The following is a 23459-nucleotide window of genomic DNA, read 5'->3' on the forward strand; positions in this document are numbered from 1 at the left end:
TTTTTTTTTCAAAATAGTGTACCTAGTAGAAATATAATCTAATGAACCCTGTTTGAAAAAAGTTAAATTAAATATAAGATTTAAAATACAGTTGCCCTCCTTGTACATGAGTACAATACAACTAAAAAAACTAATTTAATAAAAAAAACAAGTGGTTGTGGCTCTTTATGTCCCTTTAAGTGCTATTAAGAAGGTGAGTTTTGTGGATGTAGATAACAACTGTTTATATATTTATAATTAATTTATTTTTGTTTCCTTAAATATTTTGATTAAAAGAAAATATGTAAAAGCGGGCAACGCTGTGCCGGCCAAGCTTAATCACGCGACTAAAAGTTTATTTGAAATGAACTGTATCTAGGTTATAACATGTAAGGTTTTATCACCAAAATAATACAAACTCAAAACTCTCTAGGTTTACTTATTTCTCTGAGAGAATACTGTTCGTGGTGGACCTTCGGCACTGTGAAGCGGAGTTTTAGGGGGTGAGGGGGACGGCGAGGCATATAAATGAGACCGGCTTTGGAGTAATCGTTACGGCGGTGACGTCACGACCAATGGCTGCGACGGGCTACGTCACAGGGTGCGCGCGGCACCCTCGCGTATCGTGTTTGGGTTGTAAAATTAGACCCGTTCAAGTATTCCGCGGCGTTGCCGATAAGAAAAAAATATACTCTAACTTCAGGAAAGCAGTCCTAGTTTTCTTATAATTTCGAGATATGTACAAATATTATTGATTTAATTTAATTTCTTTAGGTTGTAATTTTTACTGCTATGACGAAAAAAATATTTAGTTTCATACATTGTAGATTGTATGGGAGGATCTATTGAGTCCCTCTTTTTTGAGTTATAACTCAGGGGTTTGACAAAAGCCACTATCCGAGACGGTTTTATAGGTGTTAGTTCTCCATCTCCGATATCAGACGTACCAAAGTTTATGACACGAATGGTTGTCATCTCGGTGCAGTAAAGAGGTGTTCTGGTGTTTCCCCATTTTCCCCACAGAATCTGCATTCGCTGCTGTACCTTAGTTTCAATCTACTGAAGTGTTCATTGAGGAGACAGTGTCCTGTTAAAAAAAACCGTGGCAATTCGGAAAATTGTTTTTACTTAAATCAACGAAAATCTTTGATTTTTCTCGATCGTAAGTACGGAGAAATTTCTTCCAGTGTTTTAGACGTTGGAGCATTCCCATTCCAGCTTACCGATGTCTTTCAGGTTCTTGATTTCCGCTTTAAGTTGGTTTAAACTTGGGAAGCAGAACGATTCTAGCCCAGTTAGTGGAAAGTTCGCTCCTTTTCTAGCTAGATCGTTTGCTTTTTCATTAAGCGGCCCATACATTATCAAACAATTTGCGCAACATAGGCTGTTGCGCAACAAGTTGCCAATGTATGGCCCTGTTTGTTACGTTGCGCAATTGTTTGATAAGTTTTAAGAATGTTGGAATTCTTTTGTGCAACGGGACTGTTTGCGCAACGCGTTGTGTAGTATATATGTGTGTTGCGCTTCGTTGTGCAATATTTTAGTTCTTTCATCCAAATTATTTGTTTTCTTTTTCGTTTTTTGGTAGGTAACATCCTGGCTGGCACCCAGAAAATAAGGACTTTATTTTCTTTACCTAATTTGTTTAGCTTCTCTATGCATTCTTTGACCAACGTCGAATTGATGATTACTGATTATTTCTTGTTTCCGATAGTTCCTATCTAAGATAGGATGTATGTATCTTTCGATAGCATAGATTTCTGCCCGAAGGATGTTGGAATAGGTACCTATTGGTTAGGAGTATTTAATTTTCGGCTATAATATTCTAATACCTGTCCCTGCTTTGGTTTTGGAAGCAGCAGTATTCCACGTTAAGGTATGGTCTATGCTCTAAGTGGAATTCTCCTTTTGAAGGTGTTCTAAGCTCCTGAGATGTTTCTCCTTACATACGAAATAGTTAAACAAATTTAAAAGCAATATCAGTCAAAGAAGATGTTTTATTTTATAAAGTACTGTTATTATTATAATGTCCCGGCAGTCTGACAGCAAGTTAAAATATAACTTAGATATATAAAAAAACATTTTGAGAATTGTTGTTTATAAAGCAATAAACTTTTTATTTCTAACAATTTCTCTTGACGGATGATAATAAAAGGCCAAAATGACAGTACTTGCAAACTGTTAACCTAACTCTACAGCTTCATTCAGAACCTCCAATTAGTGGAATAAATTAGTGGTTTCAATTAGCATAGAAGTTTGTTCCTATAATTTCAATGTAAGCATTCAGAACGTCAAAATTAGTGGTAGACATTTTCAATTAGTAGAAAAAGTTATCAAACTTTTGACTTTTCCACTAATTATACTTCAAAATTTGCGAGAAATGTTATTTTGGCCTTTGATTATCTTCCATCAAGAGAAATTCTGGCAAGAAATCAAAAGTTGATTGTTTTATAAGCTAAATATTAGGCTTTCTCTATGGTTACAACGCAAGTTGTTGCTAGGATATTCTATTAATTTTAATTGTGTTTTTTAAGCATTATGAATGATCGTAAACTAAAAAGTATAAAGTGTAATTGAAACCACTAATTTATTCCACTAATTGCGAGGTTCTGAATGAAGTTCTACTAATTGAAAGTTATTACCACTAATTTTGACGTTTTGAATGCTTAGGTACATTAGAAATTAGAGGGACAAACTTCTACGCTAATTGAAACCACTAATTTTAAGGATCTGAATGAAGCTTAATACATATTAATTTAAAAATGAACCTTGTAGTTCTTGGAAGGCTTAGTTTTATACTCTTATATTCTGGAAGAAATCTAATGGAATAATATAACTAATCAAAAATGAAATAATTGGACTTGTGTTGGAATGTGTTTTGCTTGTAGACCGAAATATGTCTGGCAACGCCGCGAACTGTCGTTGTGCGCCGTTGCTTTCGGCAACCGATCGTTGCGCCTCGTCTCGTCCGTTTTTCAGTCTGTCAGCGAAGTTGCTCGAGCTCGCATTCGTCCCGACTAATTTTCGGTGTTTCGTTGTGTGAAAAGTTTTCATTTTTATTGTTGGACCAGTTAATTGTCGTTCTCTACTTCCTCCGAACTTTGTTCCACTAATTTCCGTGACATTTGTGCGTTGAATTTGTGTGCTTTCTACCGGATTTTTTTATTTTGTGCATGTGGAACATCTATTTTTAAAACTCGTAATGGTTACGCGCGTACCAATCAAACACCGACGCTGAACCGCGCGAGAGGCCATCTTTTGGGTGTATTTTTTTAAATCTACGTGTAAAAAACATGCCCGCAAACATTATTTGATATTCGCTGTTTTTGTTTTTGTTCGACGATAACCGGACCCGCTTTATATATGGTAAAGATGTCAGTAATGCAGATGCAGCAAGCCAAACGGCAGCAATGCTACCTGTGCGATCTCCCTCGCATGCCCTGGGCAATGGTGCACGATTTCTCCGAAGCAGTTTGCCGAGGATGTGTCAACTACGAAGGTGCAGACCGAATCGAAGTGGTCTTGGACGCGGCGAGACAAATGAAACGCGCCCACGGCTTCCAGGAAACGAGGGGATCGAGTCACGGAGCAAGCAAGAGTCACAGGGATCACCAGAACGGTGAAGTGGGTGGTGGCTCGAGCAGGTCTCAGAGTCAATCCGCCGCTCATCATCAGAGTTACGGGATGCATCACGGGCGCGGGAGTATGTTGGAGGGGTATGCAAGTGCACAGCCACCCCCGCCGAGTAGGGGAGGGCAGGGACTAAGTAGAGCGCAGGTGGATGGGCAGCAAGAGCACGAGGCTTTAGTAAGTGTCCGGAATACTAATTGGGTGAAGTTAAGTCTTTGGTCGATGAAAATTGCGCTACTAACACATATTTTATAAGGCGGGAATTTTAGATGACTTGACTGGGGACTTGAGTTACTATTGTTACTTAGAGCTACTAGCACAATTCTTACTTGTAGATAATATGGGAGGGGGCTAGAGCCTCTTTCTTAAGTTATAACTTATTATACAGCCTTAGGGCTTTGACAAAAGGCAGTGTCAGACACGGTTTTACAGAGGTTAGTTATACCAAAGTGTATGGCAGGAATGGGTTTCTTCTTGGCGCATTCAGTGAGGTGTTCTGGTGTTTATTTTCCCATTTTCCCCACAGAATCTGCATTCGCCGTTGTTCCTTACCTTCAATCTACTGAGGTATTCATTGAGGAGTAAATATGTTAAAAAGCCCGTGATAATCTGAAGATTGTTCCTACTTAAATGTAGGAAAATCTTTGATTTTTCTCGGTCGTAAGTCCCAATAAATTTCTTTGAGTGTCTTAGACTGTTGGAAGATTCCTATTCCAGATAAGGGATGGAGTCTTCCAGGTTCTTGAGTTCCGCTTTAAGTTGCTTCCACTTCGAGAAACAGAACGGTTCTAGTCCATAACTAGACGATAGCAAGCTTAGTGTTTTTTTAATTAATATTCAGTCCTTAAGATATAAAACGGATGAATTATATCTTTTATTAGAAGAGCTCAATTTTCCAGAAATTGTTGCCATAACTGAACATTGGTTAAATATGGATGAGCCGGTATTTGTCAAAAAATACACTACATTAACTAGATTCAATAGAAGTAACTTATCTCATGGAGGTACTATGATAATGTCTACTAACATATCCGAAAAAAATTTTGAATTTTCCGTCGTTTATCATAATGCTTTTGACCTCTATATTATTTGTATTTACAGAACACCTGACGCCGACGTACACATTTTCAGTTAAAAATTACTAAGCTTGCTTGAATCCCTACCTATAAAAGTAAATTAATTTTGTGTGGCGACCTGAATAATGACTTTTCCAGTGTGTATGCAGCTAAGGAGTCTCTCCAGTCCATTTTTCATTCTTTTCGTATACTCATGCATGTTGACTCACCAACTAGAATAACTAAAACTGGCTCTAGTACTATAGACTATGTCGTGTCTTCTTTTGACCCGGAATTCGTTGACTGTAGAGTCCTTCACTCAGGTTTCTCTGATGCGGCAGTATTGACAAAGTTTTTGCCAAAATCCAAGTGCAAAAATACCTCGCGCAAATTGGGCCGTATTTTTTCGGATGAAAATTTTCTAAATTTTCACCACCTATGTCTAACAACTGAGTGGGTTGTCCTCTCGGCTGACGTCGATTCCGAATTTTCTAGATTTATGGATACCTTGTCTAATCTGGCGTGCAAGGCGTTTCCTCTTAGGCCTATCAAAAGTAAGCAAGGTATACCCTGGTCTACGACAGGCTTGCGTATATCTGCAAAGAACATGCGCTCATTATCTCACCTTAAGAAATTCACGGACAGCGTCTTCTTTCATAATTACGCGAAACTTTATAGAAAGGTTTATCGTAAGACTATAAAAGCTGCCAAGGACATTTATTATAATGCGAGGCTATTGGCTATTGTAAATGACTTAAGGGATAAGACTTCTTCGTCTGGCACAGTTTTCAATTCACCTGAAGATTTAAACACTTATTTTGTTAATATGGCTAAAAATTTAGTGAACACCATAACTCCTTCCCATGATTCACGTTCATATCTCCCTAAAGCAAATGAGAATTTACAGTTTCTTCTTCACGCCCGTAGCATTAGATGAGCTCCGCAGTACAATTAATAGTATTAAAAACAAATCCTCATCTGGGACTCATGGGCTTTAGAATTTTTAGAATTTAGAATGAGTGGGAGGGGGGTTAATCACTTCGACCTTACAGATCCATTGTGTCCCCCTTTCTTGAATCATAACTCATCATACAGTCCCAGGGCTTTGACAAAAGCCAGTATCTGGGACGGTTTTATAGAGGGTAGTTCTCCATCTCCAATACCAGTCGTACCAAAATTCATGGCACGAATGGTTGTCGTCTCCGCGCACTCAGTGATGAGGTGTACGACTCATGGGCTTACTCTCAAAATGTTCTCTGAACTTCCTGAATGCACATTAAACCATCTTACTAAGTACTTTAATTAACGAGTCATTCCAAAAAGGAGTTTTTCCAAACTGCCTTAAGACAGCAATAATTATTCGTTTGCTTTTTCATTACGTTCTATCCCTTGAACATTTTTTGGACATTCTGTAGCAATAAAAATTGCTGACTGTAAAGTGAACTGCAACTTGATTACCAGGTTACGAACGGAGTCTTCCATGTTCTTGATTTCTGCTTTAAGTTGGTTTAAACTTGGGAAGCAGAATGGTTCTGGTCGAAGTGAAGTGTTCGCTCCCTTAGTGGGCTGCCACCCAGAATAGGAGGACGTTATTTTCTAGCTAGAATTTTATTTAAAACTCATAGTAGGTACAATAAAGTTATGTTAATGGATAGTTCTTCAGAAACAAAAAGAGAATTGCCTGAACTTTCCTGAGAACTATGCAAATCTATCCCGAACTAATGAATTTTCCAAAAAAAGTGTGTCAGCTTCACATAGCTGTATAGAACAGAATAATATTTTTACTAGATGAAGCCTCTGCTGATCTATGTTATATAAAACAGCTCCTGGCTAAAGGCTCCCGGCCTAGTTTTAATATGTGAACGCCTAGGAATAGATACTCCTCTTAGTTGAAATTTATATAAATCATTGGAATAAAGACAATTTAAGCCTAACAAAGCATTTTATTGTAGCTAAGTAGTGACATTCACTTGAATATTTGTAAAGAAGATACTCATTCTATAAGATTAATTATATTTGCGATTGTTTAAACCCAGGCTCCTCAGACTACTGTCTTGTTACTAATCTTGTCTTCTCTAAAGGACTTGCAGAATTTTACTGCTTACCTTCACAAAATGTTTTCATTTATTATCGAGTCGTTCTCCCAATTTAAAGGGATTAATTTTTAGATAAATTAACACAATTTATATGGTGATTCTATCTAACCCTGTTATTTTATCCCTTAAGTAAATATAAACCAATCCGATTTGTTAGGGTTAATCATTTAATTATTGTGTTATTAATCTGTTGACATGTCAAGGTCATTTTAATTGATTTTTTCGAAGAAATTGAACGTAATTATCAATTAGAATATACCGCTACAAGTCCTAGAAACTTTGTAATTCCTATCTTCTTGTTTATATTATCATCATATCACAAACTACGACTCACCTTTTGTTTGCACAAATTGGGAAGATAATTTTTTGTATTATTCCAAAACGAAGGTTAAATATAATTGTCGATTTCCGCGTGTTTTCATTTATGTGAAATATGTCTACGCTTTTTGTTTCAAGATAAAAAGTTAGAAACACTTCCTATTACTATCGCAATTTTTAAATGTTTTACTATTCGTTAATATGTGAAAAAGTGCATATTATATGTATGTCTAGTCGTCGTAAATCAACTTTTTTGTTAACATTATTTTTTTAACGTTATCATTGCATTTAAGTTGTTTATGTAGTACTATATCGCCACGTACCACGTTGTACATTAATGCAACAATTACAGAGATGTCAAATTTTTGTAACTTTACTTTCAAGTACCTTAAAAATCGTTTTTCTTTCTGATTTGACAAGATTGAATCACACTTATTTTGATTTTTAAATGATTTAGTAGCAAAATTCCGAGAAGATTTAACTTTTGTTGTAGAATCTTTAATAACGATGTGACATATTTTCGATATAAAAGAAAATTTATAATAGTAACGGTATAAAATTAAACTTTTGGCAGTTCGGAAAGATTTTGGCCTTGTTTATGAATCACTGAACATATAATGTATGTATTTTGGCAACGAGTTTATATTTTAAATAAATATTTCCAGTTTCCACGAATTGAAGTAATGAAAACGTCAACATCAAAATTAATCAAATTAATAATTTGCCTTTATACATGCAATAATATTGTTATTGCGCCGTGCAGTTTGCAATTTAAGTACCATTATAAATAATATTTATTGATTGTATTTCACTTTATTGAATTTCCACTATAAAATTTCCCTAATTGAGTTTTTACATATGTACTTTAACTGTCTGCAGTTTAACAAGTTTTAATTTTTCTGTTTTGTTACTTGTCCTCTCATTTTTGGGTATGTTTAAACTTTTTTACTAATTAATGTCAATACTAATGTGTTTTTAACTTGGATAATGACTTGTTTTTAACTTGGGTAACCATATTTCAGACTGGTGTTTTTACAACTTCTGGTAGGGATCGGCAAGACAAGAAATCTTGCCTTGACAAGCAATTTCTAGTCTTGAAATATTTTCAAGAATTAAAAAAAATCTTGTCTTGACCATTTCTTGAGAGTTGATATCTTGTCTTGATTCAAGAAATCTTGAAATATCTTGATATCTTGACAAAAGGGAAACCCCTGTTTAAAATTCGTTTATTAAAGGGGAACCCCCTGTTTAAAAGTCGCGGTGAGATTGGTTAATATGATGTTTATGCTTTATGTAAAATCGAGGGTCAGGCATCTAATTTTCAAAAAATTCAAAAACTTTGTGGACACATTATACTACATACAGTAGCCAAAATCATCAGATTTACATACTTTTGTTAATTATTATTAGTATTATCTAACATTAAAATGAGTGATTGTGATGGTTCGTTGAGCAGCATATCTGAGCCATTCGTAATTAAATCTGGTTCAGAATACCTATCACCTCAGACACCTGGACGTAGAAGTTTAATTAGTGACTTTGACAGTAGTATACCTTTTACATAAACTATTAAAAAGAACGGAAGAAAGGGGCGCACAGTGGGGTATTTGACACAGATAGTTGATCGAAATTTTTTTTATGTAGACCTTATATAAATTATTGCTATTTTCAATTAAAGAGGAAATAATATGAACAAAATAAAGGATAATTCGTTGATTCTAAAAAAAGAAAGAAAAATCACTGTTCCAGTGTTTCCACGGTCAATGCCACTAATGCCAGTAGTAATATCGCAACTAATACTACTAATGCTACGACTGATCCGCGAGGATTGCCTATACAACTTACGTCGCTACTAATGCCAAATTGTGCTATACTGCTAATGGCACTAATGCGATCGCTTTGTACACAACAATGCCATCGCGGTTTACACCTCGCATTAGTATATCACTGATTGGCAAATTAGAGGAAACCAAGAATGTTTTTCTCATTTTATCAGCAAAGTCGCAGTATTTTATTTTACTGTATGAAAGCCCAATGTTTACTAAGTTAAACGTATATAGACAATATGCTGAATTCTTTGAAATGCGCAACTAAATCTCTAAGTATAATAAAAATGTCACAAATTTAATCAAATTTTCTGAACGCCTAGAATTTTTTTTTTAGAATGAGTGGGAGGGGGGTTAATCACTTCGACCTTACAGATCCATTGTGTCCCCCTTTCTTGAATCATAACTCATCATACAGTCCCAGGGCTTTGACAAAAGCCAGTATCTGGGACGGTTTTATAGAGGGTAGTTCTCCATCTCCAATATCAGTCGTACCAAAATTCATGGCACGAATGGTTGTCGTCTCGGCGCACTCAGTGATGAGGTGTACTGGTGTTTCACCATCTTCCCCACAGAATCTGCATTCGCCGTTTCTTCTTAGTTTCAATCTACTGAGGTGTTCATTGAAGAGACTTCTGAACGCCTAACTTTTAGTTGCAAAAAAAATCGTTAGTATAGAGAATATCAAAATAACTAATACGTTTTTGTAGAATACATACCTGCAGCTGGCTGAGCCATTTTCAATCAAAACAATAATATAAACATAAAAAGAGCACAAGAACAACAACAATTTATAATTTTAAACATAAAATTTAGCCATTTACCTCTTATCTGTGAGAAGTAACAACTTTGACGTTTCGTTGAAACAAATGAATGCAACTAAACACACCCATAGCAATGCCATTCATGGCAGAGATGATTTAACTAATCATTTATCTTTTTTGGGAAGTCTTAAAACACATTTGCTTTTTCGAATTTTGATCACCTTTTTCATGCAAATACCCCACCGTGGGGCGTCCAAAATCAGTCTTTTATTAGTTAATCATTTTTATCCCCCACTTACAATCATATAATTTCCACGTTCAACCTTTCCAGGTGACCAGAACCGCCGTCCGCCTCCCCACGCATTTGACAGCCGCCGCTCACCACTCGCTCCAGACTCACCACCACACGTCGGCCGCCCCTCGCCAGCAATCCCTGCCGACGCAGGGCATCAAGCGCGGCCTCTCCAGCGCCGACGACGACGATCACCACGCTCACCACCACACCAACGGCGAGGTGGTGGCGGCCAAGCGCATGCTCTCGGTGGACGAACACGCCGCGGTCAGGCAGGAGCCGCAGATGGTGAGGCCGCCCCTCACCCGTGGCGAGAGTCTTCCTGCCGTGAGCTTGGCGCAGCCATTCGTGGTGAGCACGGAGAGAAGTTTCAAGCAGGAGAAGCACCCGATCAGGACGGGGTCGTTCGATTCGGGAGCGGCTTTCAAAGGAACTGGTGAGTGTTTTAAATTAATTTTAGTTGCTTGAAATTAATCTTGTGAGGTGTTCATGGAGGAGACAGTGTCCTGTTGATAATCCGAAAATTGCCCTTACTTTTAAATCAAGGAAAATCTTTGATTTTTCTCGGTCGTAATTCCTGAGAAATTTCTTGGAGTGTCTTAGACCGTTGGAAGATTCCCATTCCAGGTTACGAATAGAACCTTCCAGGTCTTTGATTTCCGCTTGCGAAGCAGAACGGTTCTGTTCCAGTTAGTGGGAGTGTTCGTTCCCTTTTTAGCTAGTATTTTAGCTTTGCTTTTTCAATACCTTCTATTTTCTATCTCTTGGTGGGCTGGCACTAGGGAATGCAATCCCGCATCAAAATCTCAATCCCGCAAACCTGCGGGATTAAAGCAATCAATCCCGCGGATCCGCAAAATTGCGGGACTGTAAACAATAGTCATACATTTGGTCCTAAATAGTACAAAAGGCATTGTACATTTTGCATAGGCCCACAATGCAACCGATGTATACAGGGTGTTCAAAAAATATATTTAATATTAAATAAACTTAAATTTTATTATAATTTATCTACTTATTTTATAAATAAAAATATTATTCTGATGTTGAAGTTTTTTTTAACTTGTGTTAGTTATCTGCTTTTAGATATACTCTATATCAATAATTTTTTGGCATATACAGAATGTACAAAGCTTTTTGTACCATTTAGGACCATACGTATGACTAAAAATGCATATTTTTCGAAAAAACGTCGTATTTTCCATAAAACAAAAAATGAAAAACCGGCCAAATTGTTTATTCTAATTTCAATACAGATTAGTAGTACTTGGTAAAAATTTCGATTTTTTAAAAATTGTAAATTTGCGGTAAAATATTCTTGCCCAAAATTTCACACTCTTATAAAACACCCTGTATACGAGAATTCGCTAAATATATTTTCGAAAGCCACATAGCATCTTAATAACAATAGATGCATCTAAAACCTGGTCCAAACCGCATCCCAAAATCTTTTTTAGTTAAAGAGATATTCAACTTTAAATTTACCCTAAAATTTTGCGTGTCCCGATAATTATGTCCGCCAGTTTTTTGACGAAATTGTCCACAAGTACTTGTTAAACGCTTTTCTTCACTTACGCACAGAAAGAACGCCAGAAAGAAATCTAACAATGTTTGTTTCACTTAATGGCCAAGCCGTAAGGGGAATCCCCCGGGTTCCGAGCGTCGACGCATCGGCCCGGAACGAAGCGGTTTAACCTTGATCGAGATCGATATAGAACCCAGTAGTAAAGTGTCGATCCCGCGGATCCCGCACGGTAAATCCCGCAACTTTGATCCCGCCGAATCTCAGAGGGATCCCGCATTTGCGGGATTGCATTCCCTAGCTGGCACCTAGAGTAGGGTGAATTCGCCAGTGATCGCACAGTTTAGGAAAAGCTAAGTTTAAATTGTTGATTAAATTTTCTTTATTGGTGGCATGGAAATGAAATCTTATGAAATAGATAGTGTGGTTAGGTATCATGTTAGATATAACTGTTTTTTTAATTATTGTTTTAAATGCTAAAGTGCTGTTTTGTCAGTAGTAGTGTCCAGCCTGGTAGTTACCATAAGTCGGACAATTTGTGATTGGCTGATTCTGAACAGCCCTTTACTTAATATATGCATAATTTTAAAGCAAATTTAATTTTGAACATTATATACCGTTTATTGTTGTATGTTATCTATACGAAAAAATCATATTTAAACGATACCAACGCGGTTTATAAAACCATGCTCCCAATAGTAAACAGAGTTTTCAATTTTTCTTCTAGATACAATTTTTTCAAATGTATTAAGTAACACCTGTTTTTTGATATTACATTGATATTTTGCTATAAACTGGCTAAATATCTTTGAATATTATTATAATTTTTTTTATTCTTTGACATTGTAAACATTTATATATGTTTATTTTAACAATAAGACTGACAATATTATTTGTATAATGTTTTGTATTATCTTTTGTTTGTTTGTTTGTGTACCTTGTTTTTTTTTACTTTGTTTGTTAGTTTACCTTTGTCCACAAATTGAAAATTTTTTTGACAATAAAGGCATTTATTTATTTATTTATTTTCTTGGAAATCCGCAAACGGCCAATTTTTCAATCCAGGTAACAATTTTTTTTTCAATTTCTCTGATTAAAACAAGTTCTGGTTCTATTCGTTTGCAAACGTCGCTTATTTCTCTTTAATACGGTCCTGTACTGTTGACTTGGAATCCTGTACTGATGGCATGTTTTACGCGATTTTCCCTCTTCTCGGACAGTTTGCACTGTTTTTTTCTAATGCATCTTTATTATATTGATGAAAAATCCCTGTTACTTTAGGCTTCATGCTTAAAAATAACCAAAATCTCATAAAAAATGAGTCTGAACTCTGCAATATGACGTCGAAAAGGGGCTACTGTGCGATCTCTCAAATATATTAAATTTAGCGTTGACCAGTGGTCGGACAACTTTTATTTCCTTTGATCTGCGTTTGTGTTGAGTTTTTGCTGTCCGACCACTAAACACTACCAAAAACTCATGTTTTATTATATTTCAAACGAAAAAGACAGTAGATATTACATATCAATTATCAAGAAAAAGACAAACAAAAGAGTTATTTTTTCAGCAGTCGGACACTCGTCCGACTGCTGGACTGGAAAACAAGATTATATACGGACACGAGTTTATCGGACACCTAAATTAACATTAAAATATTAAAAAGTATTTTTTTGATATTTGAAATAAAAGTTTAGATTTATTATTTATATATTTTATTTATTTAAGTTTATTCTACACCCACGTAAAGTTATAAGTACTTCATAAATTAAATACAAATTTTTAATTACTTATTTCCCAATAAATACGTTTTGTCCGACTACTGGTGTACATATGTCCGACTACTAGCATATTCACCCTAGGCGAACTTTATTTTCTGTGCCTAATTAGTTAAGCTTCTCTAGGCATTCTTTGATCAACTTCGAATTGCTGGTTACTGTATTGATCGCTTTTAAGGCTGCTTGAATATCGGATAGGATGGCTATTGTAGATTTTTAAAAAGTAGTACTGTATTTTATATCCTTATGAAGTTTTGTAGTTCTAAAATAACTTAATCGATTAGTAATTTCAACAGTTACCACCACTACCTGTTAGATATGCATATCTTTTTAACAGACATATCACTGAAATGTCTAATTGCACCCGTGAACAGTAATTATAATAATATACGCGGAATTCCAACCGCCATAAATTACCCGTAAATACTTATAAATTTAGCATATTAAACGCAACAATTTATTTAAATAATAACGTGGAAAAGTTGTTCAAGGACGTTTCAAAATCGAACATAACGAATGTTTTTATACAGGGCGTCCCATTTTCGTTTTTTGGGGGATTTTTTTTCGTTTATGAGTATAGATACAAAGATGCGGTTTTCACATCACTATACTATGTTTTTTTATGAAAGTAAAGATGTTACACAGAGATTTGTCCTAGTCCTCTTAGTACTTGAAATACAGGGCGAATATGAAAATGTTTCATTTTCCTTTTTCAAATTTTTCGACAAGATTTTCAAATTCGCATTGTATTTCAGGAACTAAAGGTGCCCATTCACATACAGTTCGCCGGCAGTCCAGAACTGTCGATTTGCATATCGTCAGTTAAAATTTCTCGATACACATACAGGTAGTAGTGGGAACTATCGAATGAATACTATCGAAACATTCGATAGTTGCAATTTATTCGAATAATTCGATAGCTAGTAAGAAAACATTCGTTTAAAACTATTCGAATAAAAAATATCGAATAGTATTCTAGTAATTCGGCAGCAAAATCCATTTTTGACCACTATTTAGGTATACGGCGAAGTGATAAAAATTTGTGAGAACTAATAATGCACTAACGCACACAAAAATCAAACGAATACTAAATTTTATTTATCAAAAGCATTCGATAGTCGTGGCCCAACGATAATCATTTAGTCGCACGGCGAGGTTGTCACATATGCTTTAGTATACAAATGAATGAATTATTTTAACCATTCGATAGTTGAAATCATTCATTCCGTAACCATTCGATAGTCTAATTCATTCGATAGTTCCCATCGTTACATACAGGCCGTCGACAGGTCTGAATCTGCAGATCGCTTGAATCTCACAGTCGACTGAAGTGTATGTCGAAAAATCGACAGTTCTAACAGTACGTTCCCATCTTTTGACAAGTTGGAGGTTTTGTACTATCAAGATATGAGCGATTTAAGTAATAAAACGACTTTTCTAACCGATTTTATTGATTTGTATAGGCAGTTGCCCTGTGGAAAATTAGAAGTAAAGACAGGAAAAAACTAAAGTTTATGAAAAATTTCTGGAATTTTATAAAACTGTAAAGAAAAAAATAAACAATTTGCAAAGTGCTTTCCGAAAGGAACCTATAAAAACGCGAAAATCAAAGCGTTCAGGTGAATATTTATTGTATTTTTCTTTCATATTAAGAGCTTAACCATCTTTAAAAGTTCATTAAAACATGTGTCATCCATCTTGAGGTAGTTTTTAAGGTCATCTGTTGCACTAGTTCTTAATTTTCGCACTTATGAGATAATGTATCACGTTGTTACAACCAATCTTTCACCCAAAAACGCTTCTTTGTCTTTGTAATTGGCTCTTGCAATAACAAAAGCACGAGAAGTGTATTATTTGTATTTAAAACATTTTTCACTTCAAGATTGTTCGATTAAAACGACTTGATTGTGTGGTGAAAGCACATTTTTCCTTCAGTTCAAAAACTGAGGGTTTCAAAACTGAAGATCGCATCGTTCGACGTAACTGCAATGTGTGTGGCCTGACAAAGTTGAGATCTTCAGTTCAGATCGCACGGTGCTAAAACTGTCGGCGAACTGTATGTGAATGGGCACCTTAGCATCTTTAGTTTCCTAAAACATTAGCACAGTAACGTGAAAACCGCATCTTTGAATCTCTACTCATAAACGCGAAACCCTGTAAAACACATAAAAATGGGACACCCTATACATTAAATAGCCGAGCTGCCAGACATGTAAAAAGCAAAACAAAATACTTCCCTTGCTTTCACTTTCATTGAAGTTTTGCGAAAGATAATTACTTATCAGGCATTGAAAACAATGGGTCGAGCTGTTACCGATAAAAACAATGAATATTAAGAGATATGTGTCGGCGTATCGAATAATAACCATGATGATTAAATTGATAAAGTCATTGTTGTCGATGTTATTGTAAATGCGAGGCTTTATCTGGAGATTGACAATACCTAATCGATAATGGATTATATTAAATATAAAAAATTATTTGTATCAGATATCAGATAAGTAAAATAAACATGTGTCTTCTATATCCTGTAATAATAATTCCATTGCTCCTTAAAACTTATAATATAATAACTGATTCTTGTATTTCTAACTGTTTTATACTGACTTATTTTTACTGTATAGATTGTAGATTTTATGGGAATTATAACTCACTATACAGTTTCAGGACTTTGGCAAACGCCAGTATTTGAGATGGTTTCACAGAGGTTAGTTCTTTATCTCTGATATCAGTTCTCCCATTTTCCCCACAGAATCTGCATTTGTCGTTGTTTTTTAGCTTCAGTCTACTGAGGTGTTCATTGAGGAGGCAGTGTCCTGTTAAAAAAAACCGTGATAATCCGAAGATTGTTGTTACTTAAATGAAAGAAAATATTTGATTTTTCTCGGGCGTTAGTTCTATCCATGATTCATACATACATACTGCCATTACTCGTTGACGAGTATTTGACACGCATCAGAAGATGATCACGCAAGGCGTTTTCTTTCATGAGCTTTCCTGTGACTGAAAAGCCCGATACGTGATGTTATCTGCCTACCGCACTCCGGACATTCAAAAATCTCATTGCTTTGTTGCCTCTTTACTTTTTGGTTGTCGCTGTTAACTGAGTTTACAATTCTTCTCCATTTAGTTCTATTGTGAACTGCTTCTTCTCTTTCTGCATGTTAATCCCCTTTAAGTTTTCGTGGAAAATGTCCTGGTACCTTTTGAGTACCCGGCCTCCTCTTACCGTCTACAAGCTCACCGTAAAGCAGAGATTTTGGTATGCGGTTTTGCATACGTGATCAGCCCATCTTAAGCGGGATTTTGTAATCATGGCTTCAATACTCTCGCAGTCAGCCTTTTCAAGGACCGATACGTTTGAGACATGATGGAACCGGATTCTTAAGAGTTGTCTTGTTTTTGTACTCAAGTCTTGATTGTAGAAAACTGTAACGTTTTTAGTTCGTTACATGTCTTTTTTATATATGGTATATATGATGTCTGGCGCATCGTCATCGGATTCCGTATCGTTCAGGCCTGATAATTTATTTGGCACGCTTGGCGTAATTTTTACGTTCCCTAGTCGCCAACCCTGTTATCGTTTGACACAACCCTGTTATCGCTCTGAGGAGGCGCTGTCAACATCGCTTCTGTAAACTCTCTCCGTGCTTAACCTCACTTTGTTTTGCCGCTCTGTTGTATCCCGGCTTTTAGAAATGGTGATTATTTAAATCTTGCTGTATAATTTGAATCAGCTGCTATTTCAAACCAACAGGTAAATATGAGATATTATCCTTTTAGATTCGATATTATTACTGCATATTTTTAGGGTAGAGTTTTGGATGTTCCAACTTAATTTGTATTTGTATTTTGCTGGCACGTTGGTGTCCCTTTTCTTTTGTCCTCCAGAATGTTACATGGAAGAAAGGACAGTTTCTTTGTTTATTATTGAGCCCTCGGAAGTAATTCGAGGTAGGTTTATTTTGTTTATTAGACCTTGTTTGGTTTTAAACAAGAGTTTCATATTTTTAGGGTCCAAGGTACGGACTATTTACAAGGTACGGGCATTATCCAAGGTCCTAATAGTATCCAAGGTACGGGTAGTGTTCCCCTGTACCGTTGTCTTATGGACGGACAGTGTCCAAGGTTATGGTCCAAGTTACGGACATTATCCAAGGTCCTAGTAGTGTTCCAAGGTAAGGGTAGTGTCCCCATATTGTCACAGTATGCATACAGCGTAAGCCCCATGCTGCTTCGCTCCCATTTCTAATCCTAGTCAGTAGCTACGGCTGTATTGATTCATTCTGGCCCCTTTTGTTGTTTTGGCCAACAGGATCGCCGACAGACAGTACAGAGATATGAGCCCACCTCACGCTGCTACTCTTTGAAACAGGATTGCCTCAAGAACAGCTAAGTCTAGATTTAGGTTCTGGTTTTCAGTCGATTTTCAGTCTTATCTTAACGTACATTTTAAATAATATCATTACAGACTATATTTAGTGGTTAGATTATTAAGAACATTTATGTCGATTTGATTTTAGGTTTCATTACATTACGCCTTGTAATAGTATTACTTTCTATAGATATTATTGTTACGCTATATTAACAGATGAATAACCAGACATAGATTCTAGAATCTACAGGTTGCAACACATCAGATTTAACACCGCATAAAATTTAACAATTTAAATAAAGTAATGCTACTTTTCTTATATTTTCTATAACGTTACACGCATTGTATTTTTTCATAGTCTTTTCATAGAACGCATTTAATATTATTTACATACATAGCTTTACTCGACATATAACCACTAAAATAATTATTAAAATTGTACAATGCTATTTATCATCAGGATACATCATGAATGAATATAGTCACTAGCTTTAAGTAATAAACAACTGTGTTTTCTTTCTCTGTTCATGCCTGGCGCCCAATATTTATAATTTCGAGTTATTATTGTTAATTAGTTCTTTCTAGTGAAATACCTTATCCACGACTGCTCTACCAACGAAAAGCTGCCGCTCGCAGTGGTAATGTTTATAAAAAACGCTACAAAACCCTGTCTTTTAATTTCCAGAATGCTCTTGAGGCGCTGCTAATCCTGTGCTGAATTTCAGAGTCGATATTGGCCTTTTCCGAAATCAGTGATTCATATATTTGTATCAATGACTGGAACGTCTACATACAAATAACCCATTATAATTTAAACTGATCTGTTTGCCTAGTACGTTCCTGCAACGACCGGAAGTACTCGATTCCAGACCGACATCCCGGACGCAGGGGCTTTTAATTAACACCAAAAATAAATAAGTATCGCCTCCCCCATGTTTTCTCTTAGCCACGTGTCTATTTATAAACATCCATTGAGATAATTCAGATTCCTGAAAGTCTTCGCTGGAAATATTTACTAGACAGCTGTCAACTAGCTACAGCACTACAATCCTAGCAAAATCTTGCGTTAGTCAGTTGTATCCATAGAGAAAGACTAATATTTAGCTTATAAAACAATCAACTTTTGATTTCTAACCACAATTTCTCTTGACGGAAGATAATCAAAGGCCAAAATTACATTTATCCCAAATTTTGAAGGATAATTAGTGGAAAAATTAAAAGTTCGATGACTTTTTCTACTAATTGAAAATGTCTACCGCTAATTTTGGCATTCTGAATGCTGACATTGAAATTAAAAGAACAAACTTCTACGCTAATTGAAACCACTAATTTATTCCACTAATTTAGTAAAACAATAAAAAGTATAGATACCCACAAAAAATCATAGTCACAAATTACCTATAACAGATGCGAAAGAAAGCGACTGCATCGGAAACCGCTCGGCAAACCCGACACGCCTATTGAGTGGTGTAAATACACCAGTCGTTTAGTCCGGAAACCTATGCTGTGTCGTATTCGCTTGCTGGAATGACAAAGTGCGTGGTTATGTTTCTTTTTAAAAACGCGTGTAGGATTTTTGGTGAACTTTTGAACTGTTATTTCTAAGTTTTGGTAATTTGTATATCTTATTTAAAATGGGATGCAAATGTGTTTATTTATAAGGAAAAAAAGATACTTATAGTATAAAAAATTAATTTATTTAACAAAATTTAATTAAAAATGTGACAAAATAGTTACCTTCCTATTGGTTCTATCGGACTTTTTTCGACTATATAAATCTTTATTTGTAAACTTTAATACATCAAATATTTTCAATCTAATAAATCATATAATGATGTAAATAAGAGGAAATTTCTCACATGGGTGGTCAAATTTTATAGTTTTCATTATATCAAACAGCCTCTGAGAAATGTTTTCAACTCAAAATGCTTTTAATTATGTTTGACTACATCATTAAAAAGGGTCTTCAAATACATCAATGTGATATTTGTCTAAAATTTGCAAAAGAATCCGAATCTCTGGATAACTCGAAATTATTTACCCATTTAAAAGCCTTTATCATGACAGTGGAAAAATTTGTTCATTTTATTTACAGGCTGGAAAAATTATTTATATTAAATTTTGATGAGTTTTGCACTGAAGAAAACATTCAGAGGCTGTTTAATATAATGAAAACTATAGAATTTGACCACCCATGTCAGAAATTTCCTCTTATTTACATCATTAAATTATTTATTAGATTGAAAATATTTTATGCATTAAATATTAGTTTACAAAAAAATAAAGATTTATATAGTCGAAAAGAGTCCGATAGAACCAATAGAAATGTAACTATTTTCTTTAATTAAATTTTGTTAAATATATTAATTTTTTATACTATAAATATTTTTTTTTTCCTAATCTCCTACGAGCTGATATAATATGACGAGCAATCTATTAAATTACTGTGAGATTATACAGAAAAGTCCACAGACTTCGAGACATAGGAAAATCAAGTCCATTTAGCGTGTGTCCAAATTATGACAAGTTTTCAAAAATGACAGTTTTGTTTAGACTGACGTTTAATTTCACCTGACTTCTCGGTGAATGATTTCTTTTTATGGGGGTACATAAAATCTAAAATTTACGGCCATGAAGAAATTCAAAACTTGGAGCAGTTAAGGCAGAAAATATTTAATGCGTTTGACACTGTCACCCCTGATATGTTATTCAATGTGAGGGAGGGATTTTATGATCGTTTGGGTTATTGTTTAATGCAAGAGGGAGGCACTTTTGAACAATTTTTGTAATTTTTTAAATTTCATTATCCTGTTTTTTTACCGTTTACCCATTACCTACCTTGACGAACATGGGAAAATGAAGGTCCTTTTCAGGACCACAAATATTTTGATTGAGAAAATTGGTACCTTTTTGGGTTAAAAAACAAAAGTTGTTAGTATAATACCAATTAAAAGTGTTTTAGTTGTTTTAATACACACTATGATATAAAATTTATTATTATTATAATGTAAATTATTAATACTATTGTTCATTCGAAATGGCATTAAGGCCCAATTGCAACAATGATTTAAATTTTTTCTTAAAGATAAGTAGAGCTTAGAATGAGCTGTATTTATATTTACTTTAATATTCACCTTAAATGAGGGAATTTGACTGATCCAATTTTTGAATTTGAATTGTTTTTGATTGATGCTAACAATTTTAGTTCAATTTTTAATAAAATTTATTTAATATTAATAGAAATCCAAGAGATTTGAAACCTCTTTTAGCGATTTATAACATTCTCAAATGAATTACAGGTGCCCATATTTTCTATGAAAGTCACACAGCTTTTTTCATAGTCGCTGCAGTTGCTATAGCTATAAAAAACTAATTTTTTATAGCTTGATTTTTCGTATGTCTCGAAGTCTGTGAACCTTTTTGTATGCCTCGATAACATATTGGTGCAGATTATTTTCACCCAAACAAATAATAACCCAAACTATACATTGATGCGGATTGTCTATGAACTCTTTCTGAAGGTTACAGAAACCTGAACGCGTAATTCGGTGTTCTTTCGCATCTGTTATAGGTAATTTGTGCTTTTGATTTCTAACCACAATTTCTCTTGACGGAAGATAATCAAAGGCTAAAATGAAAGTGGAAAAGTTAAAAGTTTGATAACCTTTTCTACTAATTGAAAATGTCTACCAGTCTGAATTCTGACATTGAAATTAAAAGAACAAAGTTCTACGCCAATTGAAACACTAATTTATTCCTCTAATTGCGATCTTCTGAATGAAGCTTTATTTAAACACTATTATTTTTTTGGTAACACAATAAAAAGTATAGATACCCACAAAAAAATCATAGTCAAGAAATTCCCACCGTGTAACCCTATTTCAAAACCGACCCATATAAATAACAAAAAACCTTATACACCTCTGACCCAGATTTGAAATTCCCACACTCCCAGCTCCGTATTTTTTCCCTTTTCAAACACATGGCATCATCTCTCGCTCTGCATACGCTCTATATCTTTTACCGTACGAAAAAAAAGAATAATAGAGATGAGAGAGAGATGCAGTGTCGTTGTTCTAGGGCGAGACGGGATATATTTTCTACCTGGTTGATAGAAAGAGTGAGACGGATGGAAACGGTATTGTTGTATGGACCGGGACAGATGCAACGTTGTCTGTTGCAGCCGCGCCGTGAGAAAATTACGTTAAAGGCAGTGAATTGAGATGCATCCTGCCTCTGTGATTGTTATTAAGGGCTTCAGCTAGTAAAAATAAAGATATTCAGGAATATGTGTACAAATTTCAATGATACTTCATATTCAAGACTTCAAAAATAAGACAGACGTATTTGTATACGAAATAAAATGTTCTTCGCATTAATTTTATCCTTTTAAGGTTACTTCTAATCATTCTATTTTTATAGACGAAACTAGCGTGTACCCGCGACTTCGTTCGCGTCGAATTAATCATTTGTAATGGTTAGCAAAGTAAGCAAAGCAAGAATTTCCATTAACATACAAACTGGATAAAATTTTCTCACATTTATGTCAGCATGAGAAAAAACAATATGGCGATATTATTATATAACTTGGTAATATTTGAGGGGTAGTTTCATCTCGTTGGAATTTGACTTTCGAAAAATCCGTTTGCCAAAAATAAGCTTTTTACGTCAAGCAGTTTAAGTAGAATCGTGGTTAAGAAATTACCCAACTTTTTGGAACACCCTGTATGATTTTTTTAAAAATTTCAAAATATGTAAAAAAAAAACAAATAAATTATGCTTGTCCAAGCGTTTTGCCGAAAGACTAACCGTTTTTTGAGTAACAAATATTGTAATATTTGAGGGGCGTTTTCACCCTCTTGGAATTTGAGATTCGAGAAACCCCTCCTTATCGAACCTCTACACCCCACAGTCAATCCGTTTGCCAAAAATCAGCTTTAAACGTCAAGCAGTTTAAGCAGAATCGTGATTACTCAATGGTCATATGTTATGAAACACCCTGTATAAATTTATAAAAAATCTTAAAATATGTAAAAAACAAAATAAAATATACGTGTTTAAGCGTTTTTTCGGAAACGTGACCGTTTTTTAAATAAAAAATATTGTAATATTTGAGGGGTGGTTTCACCCTCTTGGAACTGGAATTTCGAAAAAACCCTTCTTATCGAACCTCTACACCCTAGAATCAACCTGTATGCCAAAATTGAGCTTCTTACGTTGAGTGGTTTGAGCAGGATCGTGATTAATCAGTATGTCAGTCACTTAAAGATTTTATATATCAGTATAGACAAATCGCATATTCATTGTAACGAAGTTACGATTTTTTTTCGCCGTACTCTCCGCCTGCAGAAGAACTATGCTTTGAATTTAAAATCAATTCAAAGTCAATAAAAACAATTTGAATTTGTAAAAATATTTTAGGAAAACACGACCTTATTTATTTTATAGCTGTAGATAAATGTTTGATTTATTTTCCCCACCTCTGAGCTAAAAGAACTGTATCACTGCCATACTTCTCCACTGTCTAAAAGCTACCCGAACTGGCACTGGTGGGCCTCTAACCACTGAAATTACTAGAGGTGGCTCCCGAGAACTATAGACAATACTGAAAGACACCTAAGCGTCAGTAACGCTTGTTCAGAAGGGAGCAACGTTGCATCAATTTTTTTCCAATTATGGTGTAGTCTTCTTACATATTTAGATAATCCTCCTGTAATTGGGCCCATTGTTGTCTATTGTTGGCTATGCGGGTCCAAGTTATCCCTGCTTATTTCTTAATATTATGTTCCCATCTTAGGTTTGATCATCTTCTAGGTCTCTTGATTTC

General features: G+C 35.0%; 2 protein-coding genes across 2 annotated transcripts in view; both read left to right on the top strand.

Annotated features, from left to right (window-relative positions):
- LOC115874530 overlaps positions 1–23459 on the top strand; it is a 243296-nt gene that overhangs the window by 137657 nt on the left and 82180 nt on the right. The window lies entirely within an intron of this gene.
- Positions 2941–23459, top strand: part of LOC115874531 (interferon regulatory factor 2-binding protein-like A) — a 63533-nt gene continuing 43014 nt past the window's right edge. The window contains exons 1-2 of the mRNA XM_030889700.1: positions 2941–3786; positions 10000–10396. Of these exons, the coding sequence (XP_030745560.1) occupies positions 3343–3786; positions 10000–10396 (841 nt within the window). The 5' untranslated portion in view covers positions 2941–3342. The remainder of the gene's footprint in view (positions 3787–9999; positions 10397–23459) is intronic.

This window comes from Sitophilus oryzae, unplaced genomic scaffold (assembly GCF_002938485.1).
Source record: "Sitophilus oryzae breed Bouriz unplaced genomic scaffold, Soryzae_2.0 scaffold_1297_pilon_pilon, whole genome shotgun sequence".
Taxonomy (NCBI): domain Eukaryota; kingdom Metazoa; phylum Arthropoda; class Insecta; order Coleoptera; family Curculionidae; genus Sitophilus; species Sitophilus oryzae.